The following is a 20,113-nucleotide window of genomic DNA, read 5'->3' as shown; positions in this document are numbered from 1 at the left end:
TGTATGCAAATTGTGTGAGTTATGGGAGCAACAGGTGGAATTGGACAGTCTTACCCTTTTCGCGAACACCTGATGTCATCACTGATTTTCAGTGATCCATTCTTACTGAATGGTCACCACTATTTTGCCTTTTACGCCCAATCGAGAATGATTGTACTCTGTCGTTGACGCTGTATATTTCAATATATTAACTTCATGTATTTGAAATAAGTGGAAAAAATGCCATGTGATATTTACAAAATTGTGTAATCTCAGAAAACACGTAAGTTAAATTCTTGATCCATGGGACATTTGTCACTCACTTGCATCTCTATATTTTCAGGTCAAGGACAATTTGTTCAAAATGAAGGCAAATGACATCTGTATTTTGATGAGAAGCAACTATGGGAAATAGTGGACCTTCTCACAGATAGCATGACAAATTTGGGATAAGACATTGAGGCAAGAAGTAGGCATCCCCACTGGCTCCACGTGCTGATCTCTTACTTTACGCATATGAATCGTCAGAAATTCTGCAAGGATCTGCAAAATCAAAACTCGGGAATTTGGCCAAGACGTTGAACTAAAGTTCCAGGTATATTGACCATCTATTAAAGTTCAATATTTGCCTTAGAAATAAAAGGGACCAGTGCAACAGCCGCATGTGTTTCATATTTTTATGTGTGCATCTTTATTTCTTGCACACAGCAATATTCGAGTTAAATGACAGTGGCCTTTAAATAATCAAGTCTGGACCAGACAATCAAGTGATTGGTATAAAGATTCAGGGTGACAAAGAAAACCTCTCCACATGACTGTTTGACAATAGCGATGACTTTAACTTTACTAATTGCACTTAGCATCTATTTTTCTAAACTTTCGAGGTAAAATAGAGCATGCTCTGTCCACGAAGATTCCAACGAGATGACACTCATATGACACTTGCGTGAATGTTCGTCGACCAGGGTTACAACATCTGAGGCCTCAGTAAAGCTTTCAAAAAGCTTAATACATTTTCAAATCTTACGCATCAGTGACCGAAATTGTATCCTGAATATTCACAGTGATATATAAACACACGCTTATGATATAGTAGGACGTATCTTACAATGGAGTCTGTGCTTTTAGTAGAGAGTTCTTATGCTCAAGGAACAGTTTCATTGGCGGTGTCATGACTGGTGTAAAGTGGTCCATTAATATCATTTTCATAGCTGTCGTGCCCTTTGCGCCAAATGGAATCTGTTTCGGCGTATAATCAAGGCTGGTTATTCTCTTGCATTTAGATTTCTTATTTGCATTGTACATACTGAATATTATCCTTGCAGTGAATAAAGATGGAGTGAAATACCGTTTTCCCAGTTGGTCCAGGTAAAGGGGGTGCCATCCGACCACTTGAACGACCCTTCAGTGTCAATGTCTGTGCCACCGATCCAAATGTATTTGCCGTCTTCCCTGAAAACACAAAGCACTTGAATATATTCATGAAGAAAAAATACATTACTATAAAATGTCGCGTTGTCGAGCATTTTAACGCCTTTTTTACACATTTTTGATGGGCCGACAATGCGACAACGCGACATATTTTGACCTTGAAAAATGTCACGTTCTCGCATTGTCACGGGTTGGTAAAATTTAAAAGATTACTCGAAGTGCGACAATGTGACAATGCCACAAAGGTCCAAAATATCGTGTTGTCACATTGTGGCAATGTCACACTTTGGCCAATTTTGACGCTTTTTACTTGATTTTGGGTGGGACACACTACAGCAACGCGACAATGTCCCTTGTGGTATTCCATAGATTACTGTTGACTGTGGCTGACATTTTTTTGCAACCGAAGCTCGGTTGGTGTTTCAATGGCTTAGATCATCCAAACCTAAATATGAAGGATATTTGTCTTTTCTGACCAAAAAGCATGTTAATCTCAAGAAGTGACCTGCCAAAGTTGATATCTGAATGAGTGGTCAGCATGTTGTATGACAAAAACAGGCGAATATTTTATAGTTATCTCATATTTTCTGACTGATCTTCACGATCTTTCTCTGAAAAATCCCTGATGACATTGAGGCAGACTGAAATTAGTTCCGGTATTTTGTTTTTAGATAAATACAGTATTTCATCAATAAAAAAGAGTTGCATTTGTCATAAGTCAGTGTAATGTTAACATGATAGAGTGAACTCATTTCACCAACTCTTAAACAAAGTTCATTTTGTCCGATGTTCGATCCTCACAAGAACAATTGACATTAACGTTGATTGCCACTTGTTTGGTGATAATGAATTCAAACCATTTGATCAGATTTGATCCCGTAGATACCAGCAATCGGATCAACCATACTTATAGATATATAATCATCAAGAAGTCGAAGTAGCATTGCGACCAGACCTCCAGTAGATAGCGACCAGGCCGCCATTATTACGCGATTAGATCGCCAGTAGATCGTTAGCAACTGAGAGGATCATAGCCAACTATATTAATCCTTTTGGTTAATTCTTACCGTAAAGCTGATACAAATTCTAGTTCCTTCATGTTCTTGGTGGGGGCAACTGTAGCTCCCAGCGTCTGACAGTAGGAAACGGCATCAGCATAGTTCTTCTCCACGTTGACGTACACGAAACAGTCGCCGTTGTAGAAATGCCAGCCATTGGGGCAACCTGGGGAAGTCAGTGAAGACAGATACAAATATTGCAACCTTTTTAATTGTTTATTAGAAAGTGGTCATTTCCCATCTGTTTACATAAAACAGGGAAGTGTGGATGACTGGAAAAATTCAAGAGGCATAACTCTGTTGTGTAATTTTGAAAAATTATTTACAAACGTTTTAGACCATAGATTATTTAAAATGTCACATAAATTCAATGTTATATTTGGGATAACACATTCTTTGTAATATGCATGGACTCAACCCCAAAAAGTACCAGAATATGTACTTAACTAAGAATGTGTTATCCGAAATATAACATTCCCATAAAATTACCACCATGTCAGAGACGGGTATTAAGGCTTGCAATGCATCACTTAAAGACATCAGTAGAAATGAGATAGATATTGGGTCTTCACTTGAGTTGTTTGTGGCGCCACTTATGGATTCTGTGAATTATGGTTGTGAAATATGGGATTGGCAAAACGCAGAGAGTATCGAGAGGATCCACACACAATTCTGTATGAATACACTAGCAGTTTCAGAGAGTACAAGGGATTTCCAAGTTTCTGGGGTGTTAGGAAGGTTCCCTTTAATACCATATCATAAAGTTCACATGATAAAATATTGGTTCAAACTCAGTTCTTCAAAGAAATCTAATGTTAGTTTGCAAGAAATGCATAAGGCATCAGTTGAATCAATCAAGTAAGAGGATAAATGAAAAAAGAAGTAAGTGAGAGAAAATGTTTTTAGATGTCCATGTTTCCTCAATATTTTGAAAAATAGTTTACAGGATCATTTCACTTCGGATTGGTTCTAAAATGTCCGCAAACTTTCTTCAATGTCAGTATATAAAACATATAAACTAAAGTTTAGAATAGAACCATATCTGCACAAAGTGAAGTAACACAAACATTAGAATTGTACAACTAAGATTGAGACTTTCCTCACACACTTTACACATATAAACAGGCCGACATGGGAGTTGCAGATTAATAATATATGATATATTGTATTTATTAGTAGGGATTTAAAGGATGAATATAATTTTGTCCTAATCTGTCCTCTGAAACTAAATCCTCTATCTGTAGTTTAAACAACTTTTTTCTTGCGATATATTGAGTGTATTCAAGTGACTCAGCGAATATGCGTATGAAACACAGAACATAAGAAACCATATATATCATTCAAGCATCCTCGTCATCAGTGCAGTAATTACGTTTTACACATTTGCATTACTAGAAACTGATTTTGGCAGTCACGAAGGTGGAATACTGCGACGTGCTGCGTTAAACAATATAAAAAACACATACACAGAAAAGCCAGATATATCCATATATACATGGCATACCAACATTAGTATACACCTTGCATAGATGCTGGGCAGACAGTTCTACTCACTTCTACACACATATCCTCCGGGGGACCACGTCCCGTCTGTCAAACATGTCCTGGTGAGGGTGTCTGAACCAGATTTACATTTGAACTGGACGGTATCCCCGAGGTTGTAGCTGGAAGTCAGCGTCGTCACGGGGTCAGCGTCAGCAACATCATCAGGTGCAGAACACGTCGTCACTGTCAAGGTTCAAATATTAACTTATATGAACATGAATATGTGATAGTGTAGAAACCGAGACTCGCCCTGTTAATTGTTCTTGATTTTTCAGCCCCATATCCTTGTTCGGGTAACACCAATGTGGTAAACGTCTAAAACTTGCATCTCTTAAAGCTGTCCTCCTACACCAACCTGACTGACATGCTGTTCAAGACGGCGTTATATTGAGAGTTATCCACCAAAGAGGAAAATGTATAAGACTTTCCGTACTTATACACCTTACAATGAAAACATCACCGTCAAGCAGATTTGCGGGACTGCGTTTTCTTGCATAGGGGTGATGCATGTCCCGGTAAATGTCAGTGAAGTATTGACACACCTGTGTTATCTATGTACAGGTAAATGTCAGTGAAGTATGAACACCGAGGTGCGAGGCGTGGACAGGTAAATGTCCGTGAGGTATGGACATACAGGTGTCATTTCTGAAAATGTAAATGTCAGTGAAGTATGGACACAGGTGTGATGTATGGACAGGTAAATATCAGTGAAGTATGGAAACACAGGTGTGATGCATGGACAGGTAAATGTCAGTGAAGTGTAGACACGCAGATGAAATGTATGGACAGGTAAATGTCAGTGAAGTATTGACACACAGGTGTGATGTATGGACATGTAAATGTCAGTGAAGTATGGACACACAGATGTGATGCATGGACAGGTAAATATTACCTGGGGTTACAGGTACATTGGGCGTGTCACACGTTCTGGCACAGCCAGCCCTCGCCTTCGTCAGATCCTTCTCGCAGAACCCTGCCTTCTTTAGTTCCGCACAGTCAGGGTAGTTGTCGAACTTGCTCTCTGGAAAAGCGTCATACTCCAAATATCAATTTAATTCATTTCTGACAGCTCATCAGATTTGATAGATACATAATACAGATGGGCCATGAGATACACAACGTACACAATCATACCACATCAATTCTCAGTGTCAGTCAGAATACATTTATTTACCTTAATTACACAGTTGGTGAACATTCTCTAGATGTAGGCACGGTAAAAGTATGAAGACACATAGATTCTTCCGACAATAAGGTTTGATAGGTTCCAGAGATCACTTAACACAGAATACATTTCCTGAATAATGCTCATAGACGTTTCTCCCAATATCGAGCTGCTTCGACATGCAGCACTATACAGGTATATGGCCTTAATCTTCCTTATGTGTTGAGTAGCTAGATACCCCAGGGAAAGGGTTTTCTGACTTCTGAAAGACAACATAAACCCTGATAATGCCATGACCGAATACAAAGTATTTTATTGGAGGTGAAAGTGTATCAGCCTGGGCTATGGTCGTGGACAGACACATCACAGTAGTCCCTGATGAACAGACTCTGGACACTCACCCAGCTGACACACATCACAGTAGTCCCTGTCGCATTGCCCCTCGTACACTCCCGTGTAGCACCACGGCCGGAACGTGTTGTCAGGGTTACGGCAATAGTTCTCTTCCAAGTTGGCTTTAACGTCACTGACAAAATAATGATGATGATGATGATAATAATAATATTAACATGAACGACAATGACGATGCTGCTATTGAGAATAATAACAACCACAACAGCTGTTAATGAGACTAAGACTAGACTACTCTGCCATGCCTCTACTTGAGTAGTATATCTAATGTTGGTTCTGAACCACTTCCACTGGTGCCAGATTTATATACCTATACTGCTACTACACATGGAATTGTTTATGCATAAACGTTGATGCGATTCAACGATTGTCATGAGACGTATTAAAAGAAACTTCAATATTAATTAATAATGAATAAAATTTACTATTGCCCACCAGGATATTGGAAAGGTATAGGAGCAATACAAAAATTAGCCACTGCGGCTAAGGTATCTAAAAATGTGGCCAACGCTTGGTTAAAGAATCAAGTGTTGTGGCAAATATACTTCCCAGTACCGCATTATATACCGAGGAAGAAGTTTGATATTTTTACAACAATGAAGTTCATCAGACAGACTTCTTGTTTCTTCCCCATGATAAGGTAAGACGCAAAACGTATAAATACGCTTTAAACCGTAGTGGAAGAGTCATTAAGCTCGAAAAATTCAACAGAAGTAGCTAATGCACTGAGCCGCATATATAGACGCGGACCACTAAAATGGCCTGAGCTATTTCAAGCAGATCATGGTCGCGAGTTTATGGGATCAATAACTAAACTGTTAACAAAGCACGTTGTTGAAATCAGGCGTGGTGGAAAAGAGGCCCATCGTAGTCAAGCTATCGTCGAAAGATTTAACCGGACATGAGCGAAACGTTTGTTTGGCTATCAGTATGGGATCGAAATGAAATCGAAGCGATTGAGATCAACCGAATTGGTGACACGATCAACAGCTGTTGTATCAGCCCTGAATAATGAAGTAACGAGATTAATCGTGAAGAAACCATCCGATGCGATTAAAATGAAATCTGTGACTTCCGAATCTTCAGCACCGAGGAGAGGCAAACAACAAAACCTTCTGGATAGAGTAAGCATAAGATATTTATACCAGCCCGGTGAACTCGAGGGAGGCCTACGTCGCACAACCTATCCGATATGGTCCCTTAAGACATATAACATTACTCGATTGTTTATGAAAGGAGGAGAACCTATTCTTTATTTTCTTAAAGATGGACCGGGCAGGGCATATGTACAAGAAGAGTTGCTCATATTTCCCAACGATAAAGTATTACCACCACCACCATAAGCATAGGTAGTTACACCATCCTTATCAATCCATCTCTTTGTATCTAAGGGGGATAGAGATATCTTGTTCATTATTAATTATAGATGATATCTTAGGTCTTAATCAGACATACTCCGCTATAGGAGTCCCAGCACATTCATCCTTCATCTGACCTAATACTTTTTTATTTACTATGCTGTGCAGTGATTTATCTTTTGGGTAATCGCTCATGTCGTACATATCTATTTTTTCTGCATACCCATCCTGGGTTTGTATTATCATCAACAAAGAATCTGTGTCGGTATATAACACCTCGCATCTATCGCCGTATTGCTTCTTAAGTTCGTTGTAGTAAAAGTCAAACATTGAGTGTTTTGACAATTCAAGAAAACTCATACCAACGTACACCGGTCTGTTGAACTTTAAATTACTCTTCTGCATATGTAGTGCAGCTAAGTCGTTATCAAATATCTTGCTTCTGTTAAAAGCCGGACTGGCTATAAGTTTCCAGAGTCTTTCATTCTCATTAGACCTGACTAATTTCACATCAACACGTTTCCTTAGATTCTCCACAGTTTTACCAAGTACTGAGTTATTCAGTTATTCTGAGTTTATATAGATTCTTTTCAAAATCGTTGGTAGCTATCTTTCTTAAATCTATGTGCAACCTTATATAGGGCTCCATCGAAGGGCTTTGATCAAACTTTAGAACTCTGTGTATTTTCTAAGGAGATTTCTGTAGTGAACTATATTTTTGTCTTATCCATCAAATTTTGTACGAGTTTTTCTACGTTAGCTAACCTAGTGTTACCCATCAATGAGTGTTGATATTCCGACATCCAATATTTATTCACCATTAATCTTTCGGGAGCTAGCGGATAACTGTTACGGTCTTTATGTAACAAATTTGGATATTCCAAGTCAACTTCTAGTATGTACCCTTTATCGAAATCTGAGGGGGATATCATTCACTTCCATATCATTCACATCGACCCACTCAAAACCACCCACGGGTAAAGGTTGACTCATAGCCAATCCGTACAAATTATTGGCATCGAGATATAATATATGCATGTCGGGTTTACTCAGATCATATCCTTCCACTAATTTATTATTAGCCTTAGAATACTTTTTCACTGCCATCGATATACCACCTATTAATCCTTTCTCAATAAACAAGTGCATATCATAATCAGTGAGTCGTTTTAGTTCTACACCGGTCTTCTTCAACAATGCATCCCACGATAGTCCGGGACTGGAATAGTACCATGCCAGGTCCAAGCCGTATTGTCTTAAACATGTTTTTTTCAAAATATCTCGAATATATAGGGGAATAAAAGTACATCAGTTTTTAAGTACAGATCGTGTTAATCGTCTAAATTCTTACAACCTAATTTATCCCAGACTGTCAGAGCATGTTCATAATCAGCATCGGTTATTTAAGATTCTGTTAAGTTACTATAGAATGATTCAAGGGGTGGTAATTTAGTTTCGTCGAATCTGGAACATTCATCCATATATTCGTAAGGATATACACCTTAACTGATCGGTATATTGATTTGTTATTGCAAAGTCATCGGAATTGTTCGCATTAGCTAAATTGTCCAGGGAAGATAACAGAAACTGTATGGAGTCTATGAACCTAAGCCCATTACTTTGCATTATTCTGGCTTTCCCACCCTTGTCCGTATAATGTACAGTTTTAGTCAACGAGAATGATATATATTTTTCCATATTGTTAGGAATGCATGTTAAGCAGCCGTGGGTGCTTGCATAATGAGATGAGAATCATATCCTCTAAGATTATGAAACACAACGGGGATGGGTTTTGTTTGAGAATTCATTTACACTTGTAATGCACGGCTCCCCGATAATTACCCGTGACGTGGCAGTGATCTCTTACAGAATCCCCATTCAGGGGTTTATTACAAACATGACAACTCGTTGACTTCTGATAGGCCCTCCAATCATCCCTCTCACAGGAAAAATTTTCCCTGATTATTCTCTCTTCATTTTGTAGATATTCTGGGAACTTTCCCGCTGCATCGGGACCTCTGTAAATCCAAACCCACAAGGAATATGTTCTTGAGTTTTGTACGTAAAACTACTATCAGTATTGTGTTCAGTATTTTCTATAGGTTTGATAAGCGCTTCGAAGTCAGCGTAAATTATGTACGGTACTGGCATTTGATGATAATGTTCAGATTTTAATATATGTTTCCCCTCTTTAGGCATATCAATCCTGATAGCAGTCTGTCCAACACCTCTGCAGTCTTCTTTATGCACTTCTAATAGATCTTGTCTGCTGTACCCATGCCGGCATCTTTTGCAGAAATATTTCTTTCTAGCATGTTTTGTTAGATCGAAAAATAGACTGTTTAAACTCTTTATCCACGTATAATGATATTTACTATCTTTTTTGATGTGAAATGAATTGATTCTTGGAATATGTTCCGGAGCAGAGCTTATCCTGTGTACAACAATTCCTTTAGAAGAATGTCCGAAAACATTTATAGCTAAATTATTTTGCTTTTTTTGCTATATCTAAATACAAACTATCGATTTTATCCACACCCCAATCCAAACCTCTATTAGTCCAGCTTTCTAAAGTTTCTTGTATCCTCTGAATTGATGTATCTAACGATGTGCTTATAGTATCAGATTCAGTTATAACTTCTTGACTGCTACTAAAATAAGGTTCAGTATATTCAGTGCTATTGTCTGCGTTACTTTTACTCAATGACATTTTTACCGTCAGCTGGTATTTTATACTATTTAAATCATCTGACTCCTCATTATTTTGGTCGATACGATGGGCTTAACATCATTAACATCCATGTTGGAATTAATATCCATCTTCCAACCTCTTAGATATTAACCAACGCCGGCTGTGGGTACAAGTTTTAACTCATCAACTGGTTGATTATTTTTATCCACATCATCAGATTGATTATTATCTGTTAAAGCAATCAATTCAGCTTTTCTGATTCGAGAATAACTTCTCAGCCCTGTCTCTCTGTTTTTTGCTTGGGCTTTGAGTTCTCTAACAGTCTGGGGTTTGTTGTATTCCAAACCGAGTAAATCAATCAATTCAGCTTTTCTCATTCGAGAATACCCACATAGAACACTTTGCGTTGCCAAAGCTTTCAGCTCTCTGACAACATAAGTCATTGTGATATATAAATGCATGTGAACTTATGTCTAATTGGTTTGAATTCTACCCAATCTATTTATCTCTTTTTGGTAAGCCTTTTTCCTCTCATAAATAATTTGAAACCGTTTCTTGTCAGCACCGTGACTCTTACATAAACAGTAACTACCTTTGACCCCAATATCTCATACAGAACACGAATATGCCCTTTTCTAATTGCAATGGAATGGATTCCACAAAAATCCGACATACAGCTCTTTCCACAAATTTGTGATTGGCTGATGTGTATGAATTGGCTCCAGGTAGTGGTGAGCTAGAGCCAATTTAACTTAATCTCATCACGACCGTTGATGCGCATTAGCGTTTTGACATAAAAAAGTCCATCTGTAGTACTAGTATAGGTATATAAATCTGGCTCAAGTGGAAGTGGTCCAGAACCATCATTACATATACTACTACTTGAGTAGGGAGACATGCGTTATAACAGTGAATCCTTGATTGTGACTGTTGATAATTTCGTCTTCTGTTCAAAGAGAGACTGTCCCGAGAGTTTTACCTTGGATTAAACAGGTGATGCGGGCACGTGGTTGTTTGACTCCAAGGAAGACAGGTCTTGCGACCTCGCGTGAACGAGACATTCCCGTTGTACGTGACGCCCTTGTCATCCATCCGGTAGCAGTGATTTTCAGCTGAAGAATTCACAGAAGGAATACATGACATGAAATCGTATTAAAGATGTGAACCTAATCAAATGCTTGATCTCATTATGTTTTGGCGTGCTCAGAAACAGTCAAGGTGTAGGTATAAATATTGCCGTGGCAGTAGAGACTGGTGTACATGTAGAAATAGTGAAAGTCAGTAGCACCAAACACTTGACAATAACTCGATTAAATACAGTTTACAGGGATATATTTAGAAAAAAACCAACAACAAACAAACAAATGAAGAGATGTATAAACAAACGTACGTGTGACCAGACTGATTTGAGCCTTGAAGCCCTTCCTCTGCCCCTCGGGTGTAGTCCGGAGATTGAGAGACAGTGTGTTCCGTACAGTCCGGATAGTGCGGTGCAGGGACTCCCCACAGTATCTGAAGACGCAGGTGACAATGCACATATATTCCTTTACAGTAATTATGGTACATCACATATCTGTAGATGAAGGACACGGTACATATATTCCTTTACAGTAGTTACGGTACATCACAGTATCTGAAGACGCAGGTGACAAGGCACATATATTCCTTTACAGTAATTACGGTACATCACATTATCTGTAGATGAAGGAGGTGACAAGGTGCATATATTCCTTTACACTAATTACGGTACATCACAGCATCTGTAGATGAAGCAGGGGACAAGGTGCATATATTCCTTTACAGTTATTACGGTACATCACAGCATCTGTAGATGAAGCAGGGGACAAGGTTCATATATTCCTTTACAGTAATTATGGTACATCACAGAATCTGTAGATAAAGGACAAGGTACATATATTCCTGTACAGTAATTACGGTACATCACAGCATCTGTAGATGAAGCAGGGGACAAGGTGCATATATTCCTTTACAGTAATTACGGTACATCACAGCATCTGTAGATGAAGCAGGGGACAAGGTTCATATATTCCTTTACAGTAATTATGGTACATCACAGAATCTGTAGATAAAGGACAAGGTACATATATTCCTGTACAGTAATTACGGTACATCACATTATCTGTAGATGAAGGAGGTGACAAGGTACATATATTATCTTACAGTAATTACGGTACATCACAGCATGCTTACCAATTTCTGTTATTGAAACTATATGTAATGATTATGCAGAGAATGTAAGCAAGATTATGTTAATAAAGAAGACAAGCTGATATTGCTGCCAGATCTCTTTCGGGTTTTGTGTTATGCTGTTTCCTTTTAGTACTTTTCAGTTGCATCAGAACTTAATGTGGAAGAGAGACACAAGTGATGGAGGACGTGGACATTGTCACATCGGTGAAATGAAAGATTATTTCTATAATCGTAAGAAACAAATACCCATTTTATCATTTATAACATATGTTTATGAATCACTAACAAATAATGATGACACCAGGTAGTTACGAAAAGGTGAATATATCCTGCTCCACCGGTGGTGTGTATGGTGCCCACTAACCAAGACTGATAATCAAGGAGAACCACGATCGTTGGCTTCCTCTCCAAGGAGTTCTGTGATTGGTCAGTGATAAATATTAAATTTTGCCGCTTAACTTACGTGAAGGGGTTTTCGCCGAGCAGTACAGATCTAACACGAAGTTCATCTTCACATTCTGATGTTGATGAAGTAGCGATGTCAAAGTCATCAAAATTCAGCAAAATAGTTGAGTCCTCTGGCGCCTGTTTAAATCAGTTACAATATATTCATCTGATGTCAGAAGTGTTAAATTAAAGGAACGCCGTTCTCAATAACAGGAACCCCGTACAGTCAAATACCGTTACCCTTCAAACTGGTTACAACAAACAGGTCAGGTTAGAGAGGGAGGAAAGCCTGAAGTGATGAAGATTTGAGACATTTACCACTTTGGTGACACCAACGGAAAAAGTGCTGACAAACTTGGAATTATTATCAGGGTGGACCCGGATTTGAACCCACGATGTAGAAGTGTAACAAGATGTCCGTGTTGGGCCAAAGTGCAATAACCTGAAGGACATATCAAATCTTTGATGGTGAGTGAGTGAGTGAGTGTGGTTTTACGTCAGTTTTAGCAATATTCCAGCAATCTCACGGCGGGGGACACAAGAAATGGGCTTTACACATTGTACCCGTGTCATGAATCGAACCCGGGTCTTCGGAGTGACGAGCGAACGCTTTAACCACTAGGCTACCCGACCGTCACTCTTTGATGGTGAACCAGAATATTGTTCTATTATCTTTCTGTTAGTATCTCTGTATTAGCGAGTGAGTGAGTGAGTGAGTGAGTTAAAATTTACATCGCATCGGCAATATTAACTTTGTATTATGAAATATTGTTATATATCATTTCCTCGGATTAATTATTATGTGCAGAGAAAACTGGGTCATATGACAAACGAACAAAAGGAAAACAAATGTCAAAATGTTGAATAAAAAGGAAACTATTGTCATGTGGCTTCATTTGTGAGTGCTTTTATATTACCATGACATGAGTGGGTGTGTAAGTGAGTCCGTTTTAGACAGTATTTCATTTATATCACGGCGTTAGTTATTTGCGATCTTACCTTAAATATCCAGAAACAATCCAAGTTGTTTGGGTACAAGCTGGGATAACCAGGTGATGTGATTGTCTGTGTGGGGTTCTCTTTAGTAAAGGTATACAGGCCACCACAAGCTGCAGAGTTGTGGAGAAAAGTATGTATATCCGCGAACACTGTCATTATTAATCTCTCAATGGCAATACCGTGAGCATTAAAACACAGTTAGTAAATGATATTTTCTCTTTATTGAGTACGAAATAACATTCAGGGATGATTTGAGAAACCTGATACTTTAAACAAATTGTCCCCAGTACAGAATAAAAGGAAAGGGCTTTACGAACCTCGTTCAGCAGGCACATAGTAGCAGTAAATGAATTTTTTTGCCAGTAAACTCGGGCTGTAGGCTGCCTGGCCTTCGTTGTCATCGTCAAACTTCAGGAACTCAGGATTCGCCAACATCCCTACAGTTAACAATTTAATGATTTAAGGTAAACGGTATTATTATTTAAGAATATTATTGCAATGTTACACTCTCTGATATATTTCATTTTTGTTTTAAGCGCTATATGTGTTATATATGCGCTTTTATACATATTGATGACACTCAAATACTTAAAATCTTATTTATTTTCATTCCCATATGGACACAAAAGAAGTGTGAAGTCTTATTTTAATAACAATGAGACACTGTAACATAACATAATTGCCCATCATCAGTAATCTGATATTTCACTACTGATTTAGTGGCGTGACAGCTCCATCACAAACATATTACACAAACTCCTGAAGATGATCAGACGCCGTCTTACCATCAACTTCTTGACAGGAGTCGGCTTCTCCTTTGTGGCGGAACAAGATGAAGGGTTTAGTGTTTGGGAGTTTGAGTGGGACAATAGGGTAGCCGTCGTCACGGCAACAGAAATCAAGACGAGTGTCTGCATCATAGACGCCGTCGGGTAGGGATCCAGATGTGGTTGTTGTGGTTCCGGCAAGGTTGTCGTATTTGACGTATCCACTTTCAAAACCTGAAAAGGTGGTTGTGAAAATGAGTCACATGACGACACAAGGGGAGAAACTATTATGAGTGTGTGGGTTTGGTTTTACGTTGCTTTGAACAGTTCAGTATGTCATTTATATCACGGCTTGTCAGCTTGATGTTGGAGGAAAGACCAAAGTGATGCAGGTCTCAGACGGGTACCACTTTGATGAACGGGTATACCATCCCATCTAATAGCCTTTACTGCATTCGACATTATAGAATGTCCAGAGGAAAACGTTGGACTCGACTGTTATGTGCAACAATCTCTCTGACCAACGTCAATGTATTGAGGCTGTTTCAAGCCTTGCTCACAAGAAAGAACAAAGGCCAAATGATACCATTCATTTGCAGGATGTGTTGTCTCTCCTTAAGGAACCATTGGGACAAATGAACCACCAAATCCCTGCCTCGAAGACTAACCATAACCCTCAAATACAATCAAGGACTTTCTTTATATTGACAGAAAGTATTTGAGTGAAATTTATATCCTGTGTTTCTCGGAGGCGGTCTACCTTCCAAGGATTTATTAATCTGATCTGGCAGTAATGGAGACCAGTGAGACCGCCTCTTCCGTTTCACTTTTAGATCTATTCATAAAGTTTCAGGGTGACAAAACACTCTCCACAAGGCTATATGACAAGAGGGATGACTTCAACGTTCTCACAGTCAGTTTTCCCTTTATGTCGAGCAATATTACAGCTGCTCCAGCATTTCGCAACTTTTGAGGTACAATCGATCATGCACTTCCTTCCACGATTTCAAAGAGCATCATAAGAGTTGTTTGATCAAGGTTACAACATTCAAGACACGTTGAGGACATTTCCAAAAGTGACGCATAAGTGACATAAATGATGCAACTCCCTGTTTTTACTTGTGCCATATGTTCACGTGTTCGGGTGAACAAATGAGTTGTCTTTGCATGTGTTTGTGTTTGCAGGACACACTTACGTTTTGGGGAACGCCTGGTATTATCACTATTTGACAGTGATTCACAAACACATGTTTCTGAAAGTCGGAATCGTACAACCGAGAAGAGATTTCTTGTGGCTACGGAAAGGGTTTTTACTTTAATGACAACGTGCTCGGCGATTTGTAACAGTTTGTCAAACCAGTACATTTACCGGTTGCTATATTGTCAGGCGAAACTAAAGAACATCACGCAAAGAGACACATATGATGTTCGCTTACTCGTAGTAATCTTTTAACGTTAGTATGACGCGGTCAGGGATCGAACCACAGACCTTCCGCTTTCACGGTGCCCGAATTACAGACTTACATCAAACGGTACGGTATCGGGGCGCTTGGCACATAGTTTATTACAAGGGAGAGATCAAGACCTCATGTTATTGTGTGTTTGACGTGGTTCTGTATTGTATCCCCCTTTCAGTTATATGCCTGGGTGTCAGCTGTGGGAGGAATACCCGAAGTAAAGCAGCCTCTTGACGTTTACCACTTTTGTCGAACCCATGAACATGGGAATAATCCTTGCAAATCTGGAACATAAGCAAGGGGAAAAGACCCCATGAACACAGGCCCCTGAACCGCCATGCATGCCACTCATGTCTCCATTGTATGTAACAATTTAATATGAATGTTACATTTACCAGGAGGACAATCTCCTTTCTTGAGTATGCAGTATCTACCGGGACCCCATTCTGCTGTGTCAGCGTCAGCACTGGTGGAACTGTTCTTTACACAGAAGTGGTACTTGGAGCTGCTGGATGTGAACTCCCCCTTGACGTGCACAAGGGTGAAACAATTATGAGTGAGTGGGTTTGGTTTTACGTTGCTTTGGACAGTATGTCATTTATATCACGGCTTTTCAGCTTGATGTTGGAGGAAAGACCAAAGTGATACAGGTCACAGACGGGTACCACTTTGATGAACGGGTATACCATCCCATCTAATAGCCTTTACTGCATTCGACATTATAGAATGTCCAGAGGAAAACGTTGGACTCGACTGTTATGTGCAACAATCTCTCTGACGAACGTCAATGTATTGTGGCTGTTTCCAGCACCCTAAAAACGCCATGCTCACAAGAAAGAACAAAGGCCAAATAATACCATTCATTTGCAGGATGTGTTGTCTCTCCTTAAGGAACCATTGGGACAAATGTACCACCAAATCCCTGTCTCAAGACTAACCATAACCCTCAAATACAATCAAGGACTTTCTTTATATTGACAGAAAGCATTTGAGACAAGTGGAATTAATATCACGTGGATTCTCATAAACTCATTGGATTTGCGTAAATTGAAACAAGCTCAATTCTCTGAAAATATTTATATACTTCATACACCACTAGATCCATGGCACTTTTGTTATAAAACGTGGTGACCGTAGATACAGTTACATATCCATGTTCAGGTCAACTTGTCAAAAATGAAAACAAATGTCATTTGAAGTTTACTAAGAATTAATATCATGTGTTTCTCAAAAACTCAAGGGATTTCGGAAAACTTGAAACAAGTTTTATTCAGTCAAAACTATTGATTTTTCAAATTCGCACACCACTGGAACCATTAGGCTTTTGTTACAAAACTTGGTGACCATAGATCGGTTTTATATCTCTCTTCAGAGGTTTACGTCAATTTGTCAAAAAAGAACGCAAATGACATCTGAAGTTTATTGAGAAAACACTATGTGAACTGCTGGACTTTCTCTGTGGTAACATCTATGTAAACTTTGGGGAAGAGGCAATTAGGAAAAGAGTAGCCTCCCCCTATAGGCACCAACTGTACTCCCATTTAGGCCGATCTATTGCTTTATGCGTATGAATTGGTATTTCTTTTATCAGTTTGGCAAGGTCAAAAGAAGGTAATTTCGCCAAGAAATTTAATTTGGCTTCAAATATTGATGAGCTGGTATCGTTCAATAACCATCAAATATCTAATTACCCATGACGGATTTATCCAGCTGAACTGGGAGTAAAGGAAAGCAGTGAGACCGCCTCATCGGTTTCATAAAGTTTCCGGGTGACAAAACACTCTCTTCAAAATTGTATGACAAGACGGGATGACTTCAACTTTCCCACAGTAAACTTTCTCTTTACGTCGAGCAATATTACAGTTGCTCCAGCAATTGGTGTCCAGTTTTCGCAACTTGTGAGGTACAATCGATCATGCTGTTCCTTCTAAGATTTCAAAGAGCACCATACGACTCTTGTTCAGAAGTTGTGTGATCAAGGTGACAACATTCAAGTCTTGGCGGACATTTTCAAAATGACGCATGAGTCACAAAAATGATGTCCGGCGCAATTCCCTAATTTCACCTGTGCCATATGTTTCCGTGTTCAGGTGAACAGTTGACTTGCCTTTGAATGTGTTTGTGACAGGGCAGGACACGATCACGTTTTGGGGAACGCCTGGTATGATCACTATTTGACAGTGATTCACAACCACATGTTTCTGACAGTCGGAATCGTACAACCGAGAAGAGATTTCTTGTGGCTATGGAAAGAGTTTTTACTTTAATGACAACGTGTCCTGACGGAATTGTAGCAGTTTGTCAAATCAGTACATTTACCGGGTGCTATATTGTCAGGCGAAACTAAAGAACATCATGCAACTAGACACGTGTGATTTTCGCTGATAGTCACTGTTGAACATGTCGAGATAACACACAGGAATAACCTGGACATCTGTTTCTCATAAATGAAAAGGACGTGGAAACGCCATTTTTTCTAAATTTGAAAGCAAAACAATCACTCTCAAATTACAGATTATGAAAGTGGTATTGATGCCTTACAGCGGAATATAGGTGAGGTGAAGCGGGGTTTAACGTCGCATTTAATATCATTTAACTCATATGGTGACGTGCATATGTGTGCGCCATCTTATACCAGTTCATCATGAAGAGCTCGGTATACTGACTCTGAGCCGACCAGTTGTACTCTGAATGCCGAGCGCCAGGCAGGGTAACAACACGTCCATTCTTTTAACGTTGGTATGACGCGGTCAAGCATCGAACCACAAACCTTCCGCTTTCACGGTGCCCGAATTACAGACTTACATCACATGGTACGGTATCGGGGCGCTTGGCACATAGTTCATTTCAAGGGAGATATCAAGACCTCATGTAATTGTGTGTTTGACATGGTTCTGTATTGTATCCCCCTTTCAGTTATATGACTGGGTGTCAGCTTAATGTGGGGGGAAGTAATGTAGGCTCTTGACGTTTACCACTTTGGTGGAACCCATGAACATGGGAATAGTCCTTGCAAATCTAGAACATAAGCAAGGGGATAAGACCCCATGAACCCAGGGTCCTGAACCGCCATGCATGCCACTCATGTCTCCATTGTATATTACAATTTAATTTGAATATAACATTTACCTGTAGGACAATCTCCTTTCTTGAGTATGCAGTATCTACCAGGGCCCCATTCTGCTGTGTCAGCGTCAGCACCGGTGGAACTGTCCTTTACACAGAAGTGGTACTTGGAGCTGCTGGATGTGAACTCCCCCTTGACGTGCACGGTGGCGCTCTGTGTGCTGCTCCCATCACTGGTGTGTTGTACAAAGCCGTCCAGGAATACGTCACCGGGGCATCCTTCGGTAGCTGACGGCATGGCGTACGTCCCTACAGGCCATTTAGTGGGAGCGGGCACTACAGAGGAGAGACGCAGCGAGGTTACAACATAGGACTGGCATGACTACAATAGTCCACCTAATTATCTACTCACCCTGTTTTTAATATCAAAGCAAAAACCCTCGAACTCCTACGCACCTGTTTTATGACGTCATAGCAGCCCTTGATTGTCTACTCACTGTATTATGTCCGAAATAGTGGGTCAACATTTTGGGAATTTGTTGAAGCCACGTGTGAGTGAGGTGCGCATTACGCAACGTTTAGCACTATTCCAGACGTATCATGATTTCCCCAACTCTCAGGCTGATCTACGGGCTTTATGTCACACGCAGCCCTGCATAACGGTCTTATGACGTCATAGAAGCCATTGAGTCCCTATTCACCCTGTTTTATGACGTCAGAGCAGCCCTTAGCTGGATCCAGACCTGGTGGGCAGATACATGCGCACGTGCTGTTGTCGATGTAAGAGACGAAACCGTCGTTGACGCAAGTCACAGCTGCCCCACTTGGACACTTCTCCTCTGAAAATAGACCGCACTTAGAACACAGTACACTAAGCATCTAAATGTTGTTTTGGAAGACTCATATCACAGAGGCTCCATCACCTCGAGGTCTACATCTTTAACATTAATGGTTTGCATTGAAAGCCGTATAATTGAGATAAGCCGATAAAAATGTATAAATAACATATTTCATCATGTTTGTGAAGTTGTCTGAAATCAAATGTATCCAATTGTAATGGGTTATGGGGAGCCATTGATCTATGGATTTATACGTTTTCAACACTCTTATGTCACAGGCATGTTAAGTTTGAGGTATCACATGAAATAAGACAACTGATTTTGATCTTATTTTGATCGAATTGAATCAAACATGCTTCAGTGTCACGGCAAAATGCAAATCTCACACCTACTTTCTGCGTGAACCATATGGTCGGGTGTTCTCTGCCATGACATGGTGGTACTATTGTTAAACGTGGCGTAAAACCCTACTGACTCACTCACTCACCCAAGTGAAGCCGATATCAATGTGTCACTAGCTGCAACACGTGCTCAATAAATGTTCTCAATCACAGAATTTACCCTTTGGTGTTTCCACTAAACTCTAATGGCCATGGTATGTACTGCATTATGTTTCAGTGCTTCAAAACATACACCAATTATTACAGATAGGAGGAGCTATTTTGTTTACCAACAACACTTTCCTTTT

At 39.7% G+C, this 20,113-nt stretch overlaps 1 protein-coding gene across 1 annotated transcript in view; it reads right to left on the bottom strand.

The window, feature by feature from the left end:
• LOC124119962 overlaps positions 1-20,113 on the bottom strand; it is a 46,438-nt gene that overhangs the window by 14,035 nt on the left and 12,290 nt on the right. Inside the window, exons 10-22 of the mRNA XM_048386900.1 lie at positions 19,288-19,425; positions 18,650-18,922; positions 14,082-14,297; positions 13,614-13,733; positions 13,297-13,406; positions 12,314-12,435; positions 11,030-11,151; positions 10,619-10,751; positions 5,580-5,704; positions 4,906-5,034; positions 4,023-4,196; positions 2,478-2,634; positions 1,328-1,431 (exon numbers count right to left, since the gene is read on the bottom strand). Of these exons, the coding sequence (XP_048242857.1) occupies positions 1,328-1,431; positions 2,478-2,634; positions 4,023-4,196; positions 4,906-5,034; positions 5,580-5,704; positions 10,619-10,751; positions 11,030-11,151; positions 12,314-12,435; positions 13,297-13,406; positions 13,614-13,733; positions 14,082-14,297; positions 18,650-18,922; positions 19,288-19,425 (1,923 nt within the window). The remainder of the gene's footprint in view (positions 1-1,327; positions 1,432-2,477; positions 2,635-4,022; positions 4,197-4,905; positions 5,035-5,579; positions 5,705-10,618; positions 10,752-11,029; positions 11,152-12,313; positions 12,436-13,296; positions 13,407-13,613; positions 13,734-14,081; positions 14,298-18,649; positions 18,923-19,287; positions 19,426-20,113) is intronic.

The sequence above is a fragment of the Haliotis rufescens genome, unplaced genomic scaffold, assembly GCF_023055435.1.
Source record: "Haliotis rufescens isolate VD_foot unplaced genomic scaffold, xgHalRufe1.0.p SCAF_61, whole genome shotgun sequence".
NCBI classification, from domain to species: Eukaryota; Metazoa; Mollusca; class Gastropoda; order Lepetellida; family Haliotidae; genus Haliotis; species Haliotis rufescens.
The sequence above is the reverse complement of the archived record's forward strand: the minus strand, read 5'-3'. Positions and strand labels throughout refer to the sequence as shown.